The sequence below is a fragment of the Globicephala melas genome, chromosome 3 (genome assembly GCF_963455315.2).
Source record: "Globicephala melas chromosome 3, mGloMel1.2, whole genome shotgun sequence".
In the NCBI taxonomy this organism is placed as follows: domain Eukaryota; kingdom Metazoa; phylum Chordata; class Mammalia; order Artiodactyla; family Delphinidae; genus Globicephala; species Globicephala melas.
This window is the reverse complement of record NC_083316.1, coordinates 72,342,000-72,355,647: the sequence shown is the minus strand read 5'-3', so window position 1 is coordinate 72,355,647 and position 13,648 is coordinate 72,342,000. Positions and strand designations below refer to the sequence as shown.

Here is a 13,648-nt window from a genome sequence, read left to right as displayed (position 1 = left end):
TATATGTATAGCTGATTCACTTTGTTATAAAGCAGAAACTAACACACCATTGTAAAGCAATTATACTCGAATAAAGATGTTTAAAAAATAATAATAAATAAATAAATAAAACCAAAAAGGCTATTCATGTAACCCTTGGTTTGCAAGGGTGCTGTTCTCAGCACATTATACTAACTTCTCTAATTCTCACAACATTCCGGTGAGGAAGATGCTAGTGTTATTTTGCTTTGTTTCCAGATAAGGAACCTGAGGCAGAAAGAGGATGCCTAGCTTTTCCAGGGAGACAGAGATGATGAACAGTCAATCCCAGGAGGCACCTGTGACAGCCACCCTTCCCTGACTCAAAACATCCCCCCATTTGCTCGTCCTAAAATAACAACACAGACTGACTCAGTCTGCAGACAGTTCAGTCAAAATTATTGCAAGCATGAAACACAAAACCAGGTAGGAAAATACAGAGCCAAGTCTATATCATCATTCGTATGATTATAAAATAAATCAAATGTAAAAAGTAATTATTGAAATATAAGATATATAATATTAAAAAGTATATGATAAAAAGAAATATGCTGGATCTAAGTAGCCATTTTACATAAACAGCAATGAAAAGAACTCCCCAAATTATCAAAACTGTCTTTCGAAAAAGTGGAAAACCTGAATCAACCATGGGGAAAACTTTAAAAACTGTCAGGAGAAAAACAAAAAAGTGGGGGACGTTTATGGAAAAGGAGGGTCTATCAAAGTCTCACAGAAGAAATTATTCCTGTGGCTTTTCAACACAAAATTAGAGGCAATGCCTCCTGACTTGTGTTTTACCAAGCTTCAATGACCTGGAAACCAAAACCCAATGAAATTAAAAATTTGCATATCAAATCCAGCAGTCTTAAAAGACAAATACTATTATTAAAGCAAATGACAGTGTTTTAAATAATTTTCATTGCACCATACCTAGGAAAATCAAGGGATAGACTATTATGTCATGACAAAAATTTGCCCAAACCACAGCTGAGTTTTATCCAGAACATCTTTATAGTGAGTCATTTAAGGCTGTTGCTCTTTTTAGCACAGTAGCTGTTTCTACTGAACATAAATAAGTAGTCACTTCTACTACTAACTAAACAATAACTAAGATCTGTTGAGCTCTTCCTATAAAGAAATATATAGCATAAAGCAGATTCTGTTTCAAAGAAGTTAGAATCTGAGGGATAATAAAACTTACAAATATGAAACAATTTCACATAAAATACAAGACCTTATAGAATGACATTGTATCAGTACTTGGAAGTTCTATTCTGTATTCCTGAATTCGAGGATATCTTAGAGCACATATGAAGTACATATGGGACATAAGAATGGTTGCCAGATAAAGTATAAGTGACTCTATTTGAATTTCAGATAAGCAACCAATAACTGCTTGATACAAGTATGTCCCAAATACTGCCTGTAAATAAAAATATTTTTATTTGTGATATACCTATAATAAAAAATATATTCATTGTTTATTTGAAATTCAAAGTTAATTGGGCATCTTGTATTTTATTGTTAAAATTTCAACCCTACCATGTGATTATCTACATTTTCAATGCCGGTTTCATTATTGTCTTATTCTAATTACTATATGTCTAAATCATGAAAAAGTTTTACATTTTATGGATATGCCAGGCCCCTCTTAATAGCTATTTTTCCCAATTTTTGTTATTATAAGTAACGCTGAAATAAACATTCTTATTATATATATAATTGCATAAATATTCCCCACACCTATTAGCGCTTTTCTTCTTACTCCCCCCCCAGTTTTATTGAGATATAATTGATATATAACCATTAGGTGTCTTTTGATTTTGCTTGTGGTATATGCAAAGAGAAATTTTGTTTACATTTTATGTGGTCAAGTTTATCAATCATTTCCTTTATGACTTTGGGGTTTTGTTTTATGTTTAGAAAGAACTTCCCCACATAAAGTAAATTTCTATGAAAAAAAATGTATGAAGCAGTGTTGCAACTGCTAACATTTGCGAGGGCTTCTTACCTTGTCTATTAAATACATCACAGCGCTGAGCTGTTCATCTGTGTTCTCCGTTGCCACTTTCACACTGATGCTGTGGAGCACCCTGTTGAGAATGTCATCATCCAGGGGCTGCTGCAGCTGATCCGCAAGCCCCCAAAAGGCCTGAGAAGCCGCGTCAGAGACAAGAGTGATGTTAGCAGTCCCATACACTTTATCAATTCTGGCACCACCTTTTGGGTCAAAAAGCACAATCTGGAAGCGTTTAGGAAATGGATTTAAAGACCCTGTCTCTGGTGTTAGGATGACATCCAATATGGTGTTTCTCTGGCCAGGTTCAAAGATCAACATGCCTTCAGTTCTCACAAAGTCTTTCCCAGAAATAGCTGGAGATATGAGAGTACGACCAGTTGTCTCAGCACTCCTTAACTCCTAGAAATTAAACAACACCACTTAAGTGAAACTATAAACCTCTGATCTAGTCCTAAACAAATTTTATTTCTCCTAAACAATCTGATGGGCCACAACAATGTTACTATTAAAACGGGAGGTTTTATACTTTTTCTAATTTCCTAAAACAAATTAGAGAGATAAATACACATCATACAGTGATGAGATCAGGAAAGACAGATGCCTTAGAATAGATCAAGAAAGAGAATTAGAAAAGAAATGTCACTACTGCCTCACAGAATTTCTCCAATTGTGAGCTTACTAACAATTTGAAGATATTCAGAGGCATATATGCCCAGGGGTCAGATCATGTATGTCCATCATACAAAGTATGGCAGGAAGACACTGGAGGATTCCAGCAGGAGAGAGACACACTTTATTTCATATTTTCATGAGTATTCTGGCTCTTGTGGATAGTTAGGCTGTAGAAGGGGATGAGGATGGAAGCAGGAAGAAGAGATAGAACGTTTTTACATTAGTTCCTGCAAAAAAAAAAAAAAAACGAAACAAACGGTAGTTTAGGTTGTATAAGTAGAAAGAGTAAGAAGTACTCAGACTGGGAATATATTTTGAATGTAGAGTCAGCAGGACTTTCTGATTAATTCAGTGCTGGATGGAGAGGCAAGGAGAACTCCTGGCTGTGTGCCTGAATGAAAGGCAGTAAACTGGGGGAAAATAGTGCTAAGGGAGAAATCAAGAGTTATGTATTATATGTACTAAGCCTGAGATGCCTTTTAGACAATTCAAATGAAGATGTCAGGTAAGAGCAATCAGATATATGAGTCTGGATCCAGGGCAGTGAGGAGGGTAGTGATAAAAATTCAGGAGTTCTCATTTTATAGATGATGTTTAAAGAAAACAGGTATGGATGGTCTAGCCTAGAGAGTAAGTCTAGGTGGACCCCAATATTTATTGGTCAGGAAAACCAACACAGGCAACAGGAAGGAGCTGCCAGAGAGAAAAGGTTAAGAGTAGGAAAGTGTGGTGCTCCAGAGGCCCAAAGGAGAGCACACATCCAGAAGGAGGAAGTGATCAAGTGTCACAAAAAGTGAAAAATCAATGAAGAAAAAGGGTTTTCAAGAGCCTCTGCAGCATAATGATAGGGAAAAAAAGCCTTGCTGAAGGAAAAAACACAAAAGTCTATTGGCCTCAGAATGGAGAAATGAAACTATCCACTGGAATACCATATAACAGGAAAAATGAAAGAACTATACACATTAGCACACATATTTCTCAAAAACACTGTTGAGCAAAAAAAGCACACCATAAGACAATACAACTGGAAGAATCTCATCTGCATAATTTCCAAAACAGGTAAACCTAAACAGCATATGGTATGTGGTAAAACTATAAATAAAAACAAGGTAATAATTCATCACGTAATATAGGGTAGAGGTTATCTGCAAGATGGGGAGAGGTTATTCTGCAAAGGAAACAGCAGGATGGCATCAGAGAAGAGGTCATGGCAGCTAAGATTCTGATTAAGTTGGATTTCTTAAGGTAGGTGGTGATGATTTTATTACTATAAACTGCACATATACATTCTGTTCACTATTTTCTGGTAGAAGTTATTTCACAATTCAGACATTTAAAGGAAATGGAACAATCAAAATGTTCTTGTGTTTATAAAATACATATAACAAACACAAACAAGAAGCACTATGCAATTGAAAAGCAACAACGAAAATCAATACAGAAATAGCCTTTGATAGAATAAGCAATGTGAGAATAAGAAGGAAAGGCATATTCTTTCTTGAACTTGTAGGGCTTTGGTCTAGTACACATAGATACAAATGAAATATCTGGAATTGGTTTTCAAATTTGGCTTAGCTATAGGCCTATTTAATTTAAAGATAACTGGAATGAGTGATATTTTCATTATCTCAAATCCTTATATCCCTTAACTTTAGATCACAAATATGTAGATATAAGGGAACTTATGTACCACATAGTATTTATGTACCAGGAATGCTGACCTACTGAAGCGTAGGTATGCTACAGCTATTGTTTTACCTACATTATTAAAATCTGTTTAAAGTAAAAGCAAAATTAATATCACTGTAACAGAATAGCAACTTGGTCCATAATTATTTTCTCATCCTTGTCAGCTACTGGAAACTAGAATTGTATGACTTTCTCTTCTAACAAGGTGCCTAGCATTGAGAGAGAAAATGCAGGGGCAATGAAGCAACAGGAAAATAAAATCATACCAGAGAGGTAAAACTTTTATTTCTAATTTTTTAAATGAAACTTTTTATTTTGAGATAATTATAGATTCACATGCAGTTATAAGGAATAATAAAGAGTGGTCTCCTGTGCCCTTTACCCAACATCCCTCGCTGGTAACATCTTGCATTATAATATATCACAAGGATATGGACGTTGATAGAGTCAAGATACATTTTCATCACCAGAGATCCTCTATGTTGATTTTTATAGTGTTATAAAAATGCTATGAGTTACATGCTAGTGACAGCATGTATTTTGCAAGGAATCATTTGTGGATAATCTAGAAAGAATATAAATAAATATGATAAGAGATATTGGCATTCACAACTCTTATATTGGCATTTTCATCTCCCCTTTCAACTGAGTGTGTGAACTAAAGTATGCCTCAAATCTTTTTATCCCTTCTTCCCGTCTTCCACTCTACAAAGTAGTGAGCATATGATGATATATATTTCATGGGAGAAGAAAGAAGCACAATTTTTTTTCTCATTTCTCTTACGATATTAAATGCTTAAAAGAAAAAAAAAAAGCCAAAATCTCCATGAATCAAAGTACTTCTTTTCATGTTCGTACTATTTCAACGTTATTTAGGATGGAGTTGATTTCTAGAGTCTCATATGATATAGAGTGTCTTCTCACCTGCCAAGCTGTAGACTTTGTCATAAAGACAACTTTTCTTCCTGGCAAGCTTCCAGGACAGCTCACTACCCACAGCTCCAGTCTTAACCTCCTATCCCTGACTCACATGATTGCTACAGCAAACTGGCTGCACAAATGTTGTATTTTATATACACAGAATGTTCTATGTGTTTGAGCCACTCAACAACCAAAGACATACTAAACAGCACTTTGTATAAAAAAACAGAAAACAACTTTGATACCTTGAGGCCTAAAGTGTCATCAGCTTTGAAATCTTGAAACCGGGGAAATGGTAGCACTGTCCGGAATGGTAGTTTCCAAATTGTGGGGTTTTGGGAGTTATATGAGTCAAGGGGAAATAAGAGAGGGCTAAGGTGGGCAAGCTCCAACCTCTACAATCATGCTTGAAGAAAAGTAGATGCACACTTTTGCTTTAATATGTTAGAGTTTTGCTCCTAAAACAAAGTTTAAAACATAATGTTCGGAAGGTATAGCATGTTGTGTGGACCAGCCCCAGGCTCTAGTTGCTTAGCGTTTCGTAGCATTACTCTTCTGAATCCCTGGATACCCACCTGCTCCTTCTCTTTCACTTGATGTCACCTAATATGATGGATGTGAAAAGTGGCTGTGAGACCTCATGAACTCATGGATTTAAAGAAACATAAAGATCAGTTACTGTTTGAAGTCCTGAAGAAGATTTTCAACTAGTTCAGGTAAAAATCAGAACAAAGACCCATACTTTTTGTTTCTGGTCTTATACAGTTTCATTCTGAAGAAATTTCAACTCTCTACAGATTTTATAGAACAGATTTATGTAAGACGCTTTGCACTGTATAATCAACTTTTCCAAAAGATAAAAAAAGACAAAAGACTATCATTTTAAAACATGATCTAAGTGAAAAAAATCGAACTGTTTCAAGGATAAAGCTTAATGTAATAAACATAATGTGAATTATGATGGTAATTCAGAAAATAATACATCAATTCTTCTCTGTTTCATTATACATGCTACAGTTAAAGAAGAAAACCTTACTGTGTGATAATACATACTGCATGCTTACCTGGGTGCTGAAGTTAACAGACATCATTAGTCCTGTCCCAGAGTCTCTGGCCACCTGCAGACTGATTAGAGTGGCCTTCTTATGAGCCACCGGCAGCCGAGAACCCACAGAAAAATACACGAGACTTAGAGGTTTATCACTCTGTAATAATTTAATCTGTGCAAATCTGGCACTATTGTTTATGGCTGCTCCAGCAGTTACTTCATACAGTTCCACAAAAAACTGCATTCCAACTTGACGTATCTGACAATGAGATAAAAGGAAAAAAAAAAAAAGGATGATTACTAATAGATTTCTATTTTAAGATAATTCTGATATTAAGAAATAGTATTATTCATATACATTATTACAGAAATAAGTATACATATAGAGATACATTCTGTATAATTACAGAATTAAGTTCTTATGTTAGATTACCATGAGATTATTTTTGGTCTTTCTTTAATACCTTTACTCTCTCTGGGTGAGCTTCTTACTAGAAAATCAATGTCAGGAAGCAATCTATGCATACTTCAATAAGCAAAAGGATACATAAGATATATTCGTACAATGAAATGTTACCTAGTAGTTAAAAAAAATGAACTATTTCAATATTTTTCAACATGGGTGGGTCCAAAATCATGATAATGAGTAACAAATCAAGTTGCATAATGATATGTATGGCATGCTACAATAAATGTAAAATTTTAAATTACATAAAGCTTACTACACTTTGTTAATGGATACATATTTATTTAAAGAGTAAAAAGGAAAATAAGACACCATGATGGCAGTTATCTCAGGTGGACGGGTGGCAATGCGGGTAGGGCAGGGTGTGGAATTGAAAAAACATGGGATAGGAGTGAAAGGGAGCTTCAGTTTTGTAAGGTTTTATTTTTAAAGGGTTTTACATAAATATGACCAAATATTGATGAGTTAATTTAGTGATTTTATGTATTTTTCAAAATTTCCCTAAATTCTGTATCAAGAAATCTAAATTTAGTCTGTTGGTTACAGTTTGCTCATGTTTTACCTTGGTTCTTTCTCAACAATCTCAAATAATGTTTCAAAGCCTGAATTCAATTCTATAACATACTGTCAATCACCTGTTTTTACTTACTTGCTCTTACACAATAATCTGAAAATCTTAGCAGCATTTTTAGCTTCCTAGCATAACTCCAAGAGCTAAGCTGAAGCATTTTCAACTGCATGTATCATTGTCTAATTTGTTATAATGCATCATTTTTATTTATCAGCAAGGACCTTATTCATCATTTGTTTTGTGATCATTTTAATGAGAATCATTATGTCATGAAGCAATACAACAAATTCTTTAGTATTATTCAAAATGAGTTGCTTCTTAGTAGCACAATAAGTGAACTTAATCTCTTTTTATTGTCTAAAGAAATATATTTAGTTTTCCTGTGGTATATATTATGCTTTACTTTTGCTGATCAACTGTCAGTAAATATTGAAATGAAGGTAAATGCACTCTTCCCGCTTTTGAGAAACTAAACTTGGCAAATACAATAAACTGAAGCACTAGAAAAGTATGGGTAACTATATTCAATAACTATTATTCCCTAATGGCCAATGAGCTTGAACTCACAATAGTTTCATTTAACTAAGGATTTCAATATTACATTCCAACATACTCCTGTCTTTGTTTTTCAGCATAATATTTCTTCTCATTGTGATGATGATTAAAACATTACTTATAACTACTTTGAGTCAAAAGAATATGTTATAATCTAAGTAAGGAACCACGCAAATTGAACAGTGTGCAGATGGGTGCCAACACATAATTAGAAGAGACAAAAGGAATCTTCCAGTCTTACAACAAAATACTCTCTTCAAACAATATGCCTGAAGTGTATTGGGAAAGCAAAACTCACAGATCATTATCTGAACCTCTCTGGACCTAAATATGACTGGAGACCTCACAAGAACTCAAGTTCCTTTCCTAGTTAGGGCAGCAGCATTCCAGGATGATGTTTTGCCCAACTAGTATAAAATAATTTTTCCTGGGCCCAGACCTGCTCAGAAGCAAACAAAATAATAATGAAATAATGTCTTACTTAAATACTTTTAAAAAATATTTGCAACAAATGTTTAGACAATCTGTTTGGTTTAAACAGATTTTGTGGGCTAAGAAATGCATCCTAAGTTAATTAACTATGACCTTTATACATTTTGCTAATACAGAACCATAAGACAGAACCACAGAACAGTAAGATACCCAGCAGAGAAAGGGTAAATGGACTGGAATTCAAAAGATGAGTTCTAATCTTTGCCAAGTAATTGACCTGGGGAAAGTTACTCAAATTCTTTATAACTTGAAAATGAAAATTTTGAATAACTATAGGGACGATAATTAGAGATATGATAGAGTAGAAAAACTTTCAGTTGAGTGTCTTTAGGAGAAACCACCATCAATCACTGGCGTAACTCTACAGATGAAAGTGTGCATTGTGTTTGCTGTGTTGTTTTGTTGTCACTCCCCTGCCACCAGGATTGATGTGGCTACTACTCAAGTCACTGAATCACCTCGGGCTCTGTTCCCATCCATTCGGAATAATAGTAACCCTCCCTTGTGAAGGGCCAACTCCTTGCCAAGAACCGTGTGAAAAAACCTCTTAGTCATTATCTCATTTAATCTAACAGCCCTATTATTAACTCAACCAAGTCTGGGAAGCTCAGGAAGGCTAAGCAACTTGTTCATTGCGGCGCGCGGGCTTCTCATTGCGGTGGCTTCTCTTGTTGCGGAGCATGGGCTCTAGGCGCACTGGCTTCAGTAGTTTTGGCTCATGGGCTCAGTAGCTGTGGTGCACGGGCTCTAGAGCTCAGGCTCAGTAGTTGTGGCGCACAGGCTTAGTTGCTCCGCAGCATGTGGGATCTTCCTGGACCAGGGCTTGAACCCGTATCCCCTGCACTGGCAGGTGGATTCTCAACCACTGTGCCACCAGGGAAGCCCCTTAAAAACTTTTAAAAAGAAAATTCTTGGAATTTCCCAAGTTTAAAAAAAAATCAGCGGGAACTCAATATTTTAAAAAACATATTTTCTAGCTCTGTCACTACCAAGATGGCTCACAGAAGCATCTTTGTCAACCATGACCTCTCATGCCTATCTCCAGAACATACACTCAGATCTCTGAAACTCTTTTTGATGAAAGAAATCAAGTTCTTAGACAACAGTCGATTGGATGTCTTAGAGCAGGAAAAATCAAGATGGCTCTAGAACACAGGTTATTGCTATAAAGCAAATAAGCATCCAGAGATTTTTAAAGCAATATGAAAAGACAAAAGACTAGCTTAATAGATCTTTCAGTGTCCATGACATGACTATTTGAGTAGCAAAAAGAAAAGCATTTAGTAAGCAATTAAAATTAGTTGAATTTGAATCTATAATGGTACTTAAAGGAGAAAAGTTATTGTAATGTATTAAAAAATGGTTAAAATGAAAAATGTGAGTATAATAGTGTGTACCTAATATTTTATTAAGTTTAATGTGTAGGAGAATGTTAACATATCAAGACAGTTATATCTTTTATTCAGTATATATTCATTTATTAAGGAATGATAAACATTCTTCTCTTTGTATGTTAGTAAAGAGTTAATAAAAGATGTTAATAAAACAATTATTCCTAGAAAAAGTAAGAATTGCACCAAAAATAGGAATAAATTATTAGGACCTGTGAAACACATACAAATGAAGATGAAAACAAGTAAGAAGTTAAAGAGTACTGTTGGTCACCCAGAAGTTGAAAGATGATGCAATTGTATGTTTGTCTGAATACGACAGAACAGATGAACTGCAGAGATGCACTAAGATCACAGATTTGTTATCTCATTTCTTATGAGGTAAAGCCTCTAGGTTGCCTTCTTAAAAATTAACAAGATATTAACAAGGCAGGTCTATCTTTCCAATACCACTAATAGACCAGCTCCATGTTCAACAGTGACAGGGCAATGGTTAAGTTAAAGCTGGCACTGCAAAATTTAAAGAACAAATCATTCTGAGGAAAACACATGGTGCTGAAAAAATTAATTTGTAAAGCATGAACTTAAAAAAAAAATGTTGATCTCACAAGTCAAGTCATAAAATGAACCCCAATCAGATGACCAGCAATTCGCATTTGAAACAGCTTCAGAGAAGCACCAAGACCTGTGGTCCTAGCAAAGAACAAAGAGCTCTTGATAACCAAGAGCATGTAACCTTAAGTGATCTGGGACGATTATTCTTTCTCTTCTGGAACCAATACAATTACTACAGTTCTGGGAAGGTATGAAAATATGTATCATTGTAATCTTAGAGAAGATCAATATAACTGTTTCAGTAATTCTCAGAAAGTGAAAAAACAGGTAGAGAAAAAAATGAATAAAGAGTTAAATCTACAGGACTGCTATTTAGAATGAGTTTAAATATAGCTATACATCTGGAAATAACTTTATTTGTGCAATGCTTTTTCTGCTGTTTGAAGTGTTTGGCATGTACAAAGAAATCATGATACTTTTGAACATTCATAATATTATGGCTAGTTTTTGTATAAATACTTGAGTTTAATAAATTAAGTAGTAGACAAAGAACAAATACTACTGAGTGCTCCTTAGGCATTAAAGTATCATGAAATAGTCATTTAAAAAAGCCACACATGATTACTAAATGACTAAAGCTCTGTTAGGTCATCAGTGACCGATACCGTTTGAATAATGGAGGTTCCTTTAGAAAGAGGGGGGAACACCTGGCTCCTGGGTGCCATGTGCAACATGAACCAATAGAAATGTATCCAGAGGCTCATCAAGCATGGCCTCGGTGCTTCTTCAGTGGGTCAGAACTGAACTCTCTAGAGAACGAGAGAACTTTCATTCTGGATGAAATCTATGGATATAACACGATGTGACCAAATCTATCAATATGATAAAAGCAAAACACTAAACATTCAGAGTAATCAGAGATATTACTCTGGCTGAAAATGACTCAAGGGATCATTCACACAATGAGCAGGTGGGCCAGGAAGAATCATGGAAATGACAAGAAACAGAACAGAGAAAACTGATGAGCTGTTATTTTTAGCACTGAGATTCAAGCTTTTTTTTATTACTGACTTACAACATTGTGTAAGTCTTAAGTGCACAAGTGATAAGATTATTTACAAAAATTCATAATGTAATAAATTCTAAGTGTGACATCTATTGCTCATCTAAGAGATTTAGACATTACGGCTACGCGAGACACAAAGAATCTCCACATAAGCAATGTGTAAGTTTCAACAAAGTGGCTTTAGAATGATTAATTGTAAAGAAATATAATCAGAATTTGCCAATACTGTGTCTCATAGTGTCTTACCTTCCCTGGTTTGGGCTCAATGGTGATAAAGCACTTTGTTTGACCTGCTGTACAGATTGTGGTCCCTGACACAGACAGAAATTCATCTCTCAGGTTCACACCATCTTTTTGGAGCACAGCAGCTGTTTTGTTAAACGTGATTCGCCAAAAGATCTTGACATCTTCAAAGGCTCTAGGAACAAAGCAAAACCTATGCAAATGCAGTCACAGAGTGCATTATTCCTGTAGCTAATGCAGAATGTGTTATCACTGTGCCTGAGTGTACCTCTACATCCAAAGCAGAGCACTTACTCTCCCACTGATAATGTCAAAAATAACCAATTCTCCCCACTACAGTTAAGAAATTAAGGCCAGAGTTTACATGGCATTTCTTTAACCACATTTTATTCAGTACTAATTAAGTATTTATTGAACTATGATTCCTGATGCTACGTACCAGAAATATGAAAATAAAAATTATAGAGAACTTTTGCCTTCAACTAAGTGTTCCTCATTTGTCTTTTAACAAGAATCCTTCTAAAGGAAAAACACTACTGCCAAAATGGTTGTTACTATAAAAATAAAGGGCAAGAGATGACTTACATTTTCAGAGAATATTCAGTCCCAAAATGGAAAAGGTAATACAAATACATGTACATGTGTGCATACCAAGTGCATGTACATGATGAACACTCATGTACACTATACTGTACTAAGTTGCAAGCAAAACGAAGGTAATCCAAGTCTCCCTAACAGTAAATGGTTGGGTATTCAGAGTGATCAGAGAAGAGTAAATACGATAAAGTGATGACTTACATAATCTAACATCTGTATGGTACTTTATAAAGTACAAAATGTTAAGGCAGCCCCAAGTTATGTTCATAAACCAAGTGTGTTAAACCACAGATTAGGAACTACAGCATCTGAACACTGACATGCCAAATTCCACCCTACCTTCTTCTACCAACATTTCATCCTGCCTCTACCATTTTATGAATTCAAATTGGATACACAGGATGTTACTTCTTCCACATATATATAAACATACCTGTTTGGCTGCCTTGTGACAACAAGATGCAGTCTGCTCATCTCAGCTCCTTCACTCAACTCCAGTACACTCTGGGACTCCTCACTGAATCCTATGATGCCATTGTGAAGATCACTCCCTGAAAAGAAAAATAGAAGATTATAATATACTTAAGACTTTAAACGATCTCCAATGCTTCACTAATCTTTCCAGCTCGGATGGTATAAAACTGAGACATTCAAAAGTGAATGGGGTGGGCGGGAGATACAACATTTAATGATCTTTACTAAAAACAGACTAGAATCAAAATGATCACATCAAGGTAGCTGACACTTTGAGAACAGAAGATGAAAAGGAAAAAAACATCAAATCCTGCTTCCCATAATGACAACATGCTCATCTCTCTCTGATGAGGCTCTACTTTTTATTTCATAGTCCTTGATACTACTGTTTAAAATCAGTGCATCCTGACAGAATATAAGTTCTTCTCAGAAGCAACTGTTTTATTTACTGCTGTATCCCTGGTACCAAAACAGTGTTTAATAAATATTTAGTGAATACATGAACTCCATCTGACTGTTTACTTTTCTATAAGAGAGTTGACCCGAAAGACCATTTATGTTTCACATTTGGTTATTTTCCCCAGAGAAAAACAGAACTATTAAGGAACTCTTGAGAACCTCTGAGTAAAAGAAACTCCTCTGAGCAACTCTTGAGGTTACAGGCAGCATCATTCTACAAAATTGTGTTTAAACTGGAACAAACCTAGGGCCCACACTACACTGAAATAGTCACTCCAAATCCTTGCCAAAAGGTAAACTAGCTTCTCAGACCAGAGAAATACCACTAAACAGTTCCTGCTGCTTTCTATTTCTCAATGACTCAGTTTTGCAAAGTGATCCTAAAAGCAATGATCCAAATCAATCAGCCTC

General features: G+C 35.2%; 1 protein-coding gene across 1 annotated transcript in view; it reads right to left on the bottom strand.

Moving 5' to 3' along the window:
* ADGRV1 (adhesion G protein-coupled receptor V1) overlaps positions 1–13,648 on the bottom strand; it is a 564,815-nt gene that overhangs the window by 317,187 nt on the left and 233,980 nt on the right. The window contains exons 76-79 of the mRNA XM_060296007.1: positions 12,738–12,855; positions 11,711–11,882; positions 6,385–6,627; positions 2,030–2,437 (exon numbers count right to left, since the gene is read on the bottom strand). Of these exons, the coding sequence (XP_060151990.1) occupies positions 2,030–2,437; positions 6,385–6,627; positions 11,711–11,882; positions 12,738–12,855 (941 nt within the window). The remainder of the gene's footprint in view (positions 1–2,029; positions 2,438–6,384; positions 6,628–11,710; positions 11,883–12,737; positions 12,856–13,648) is intronic.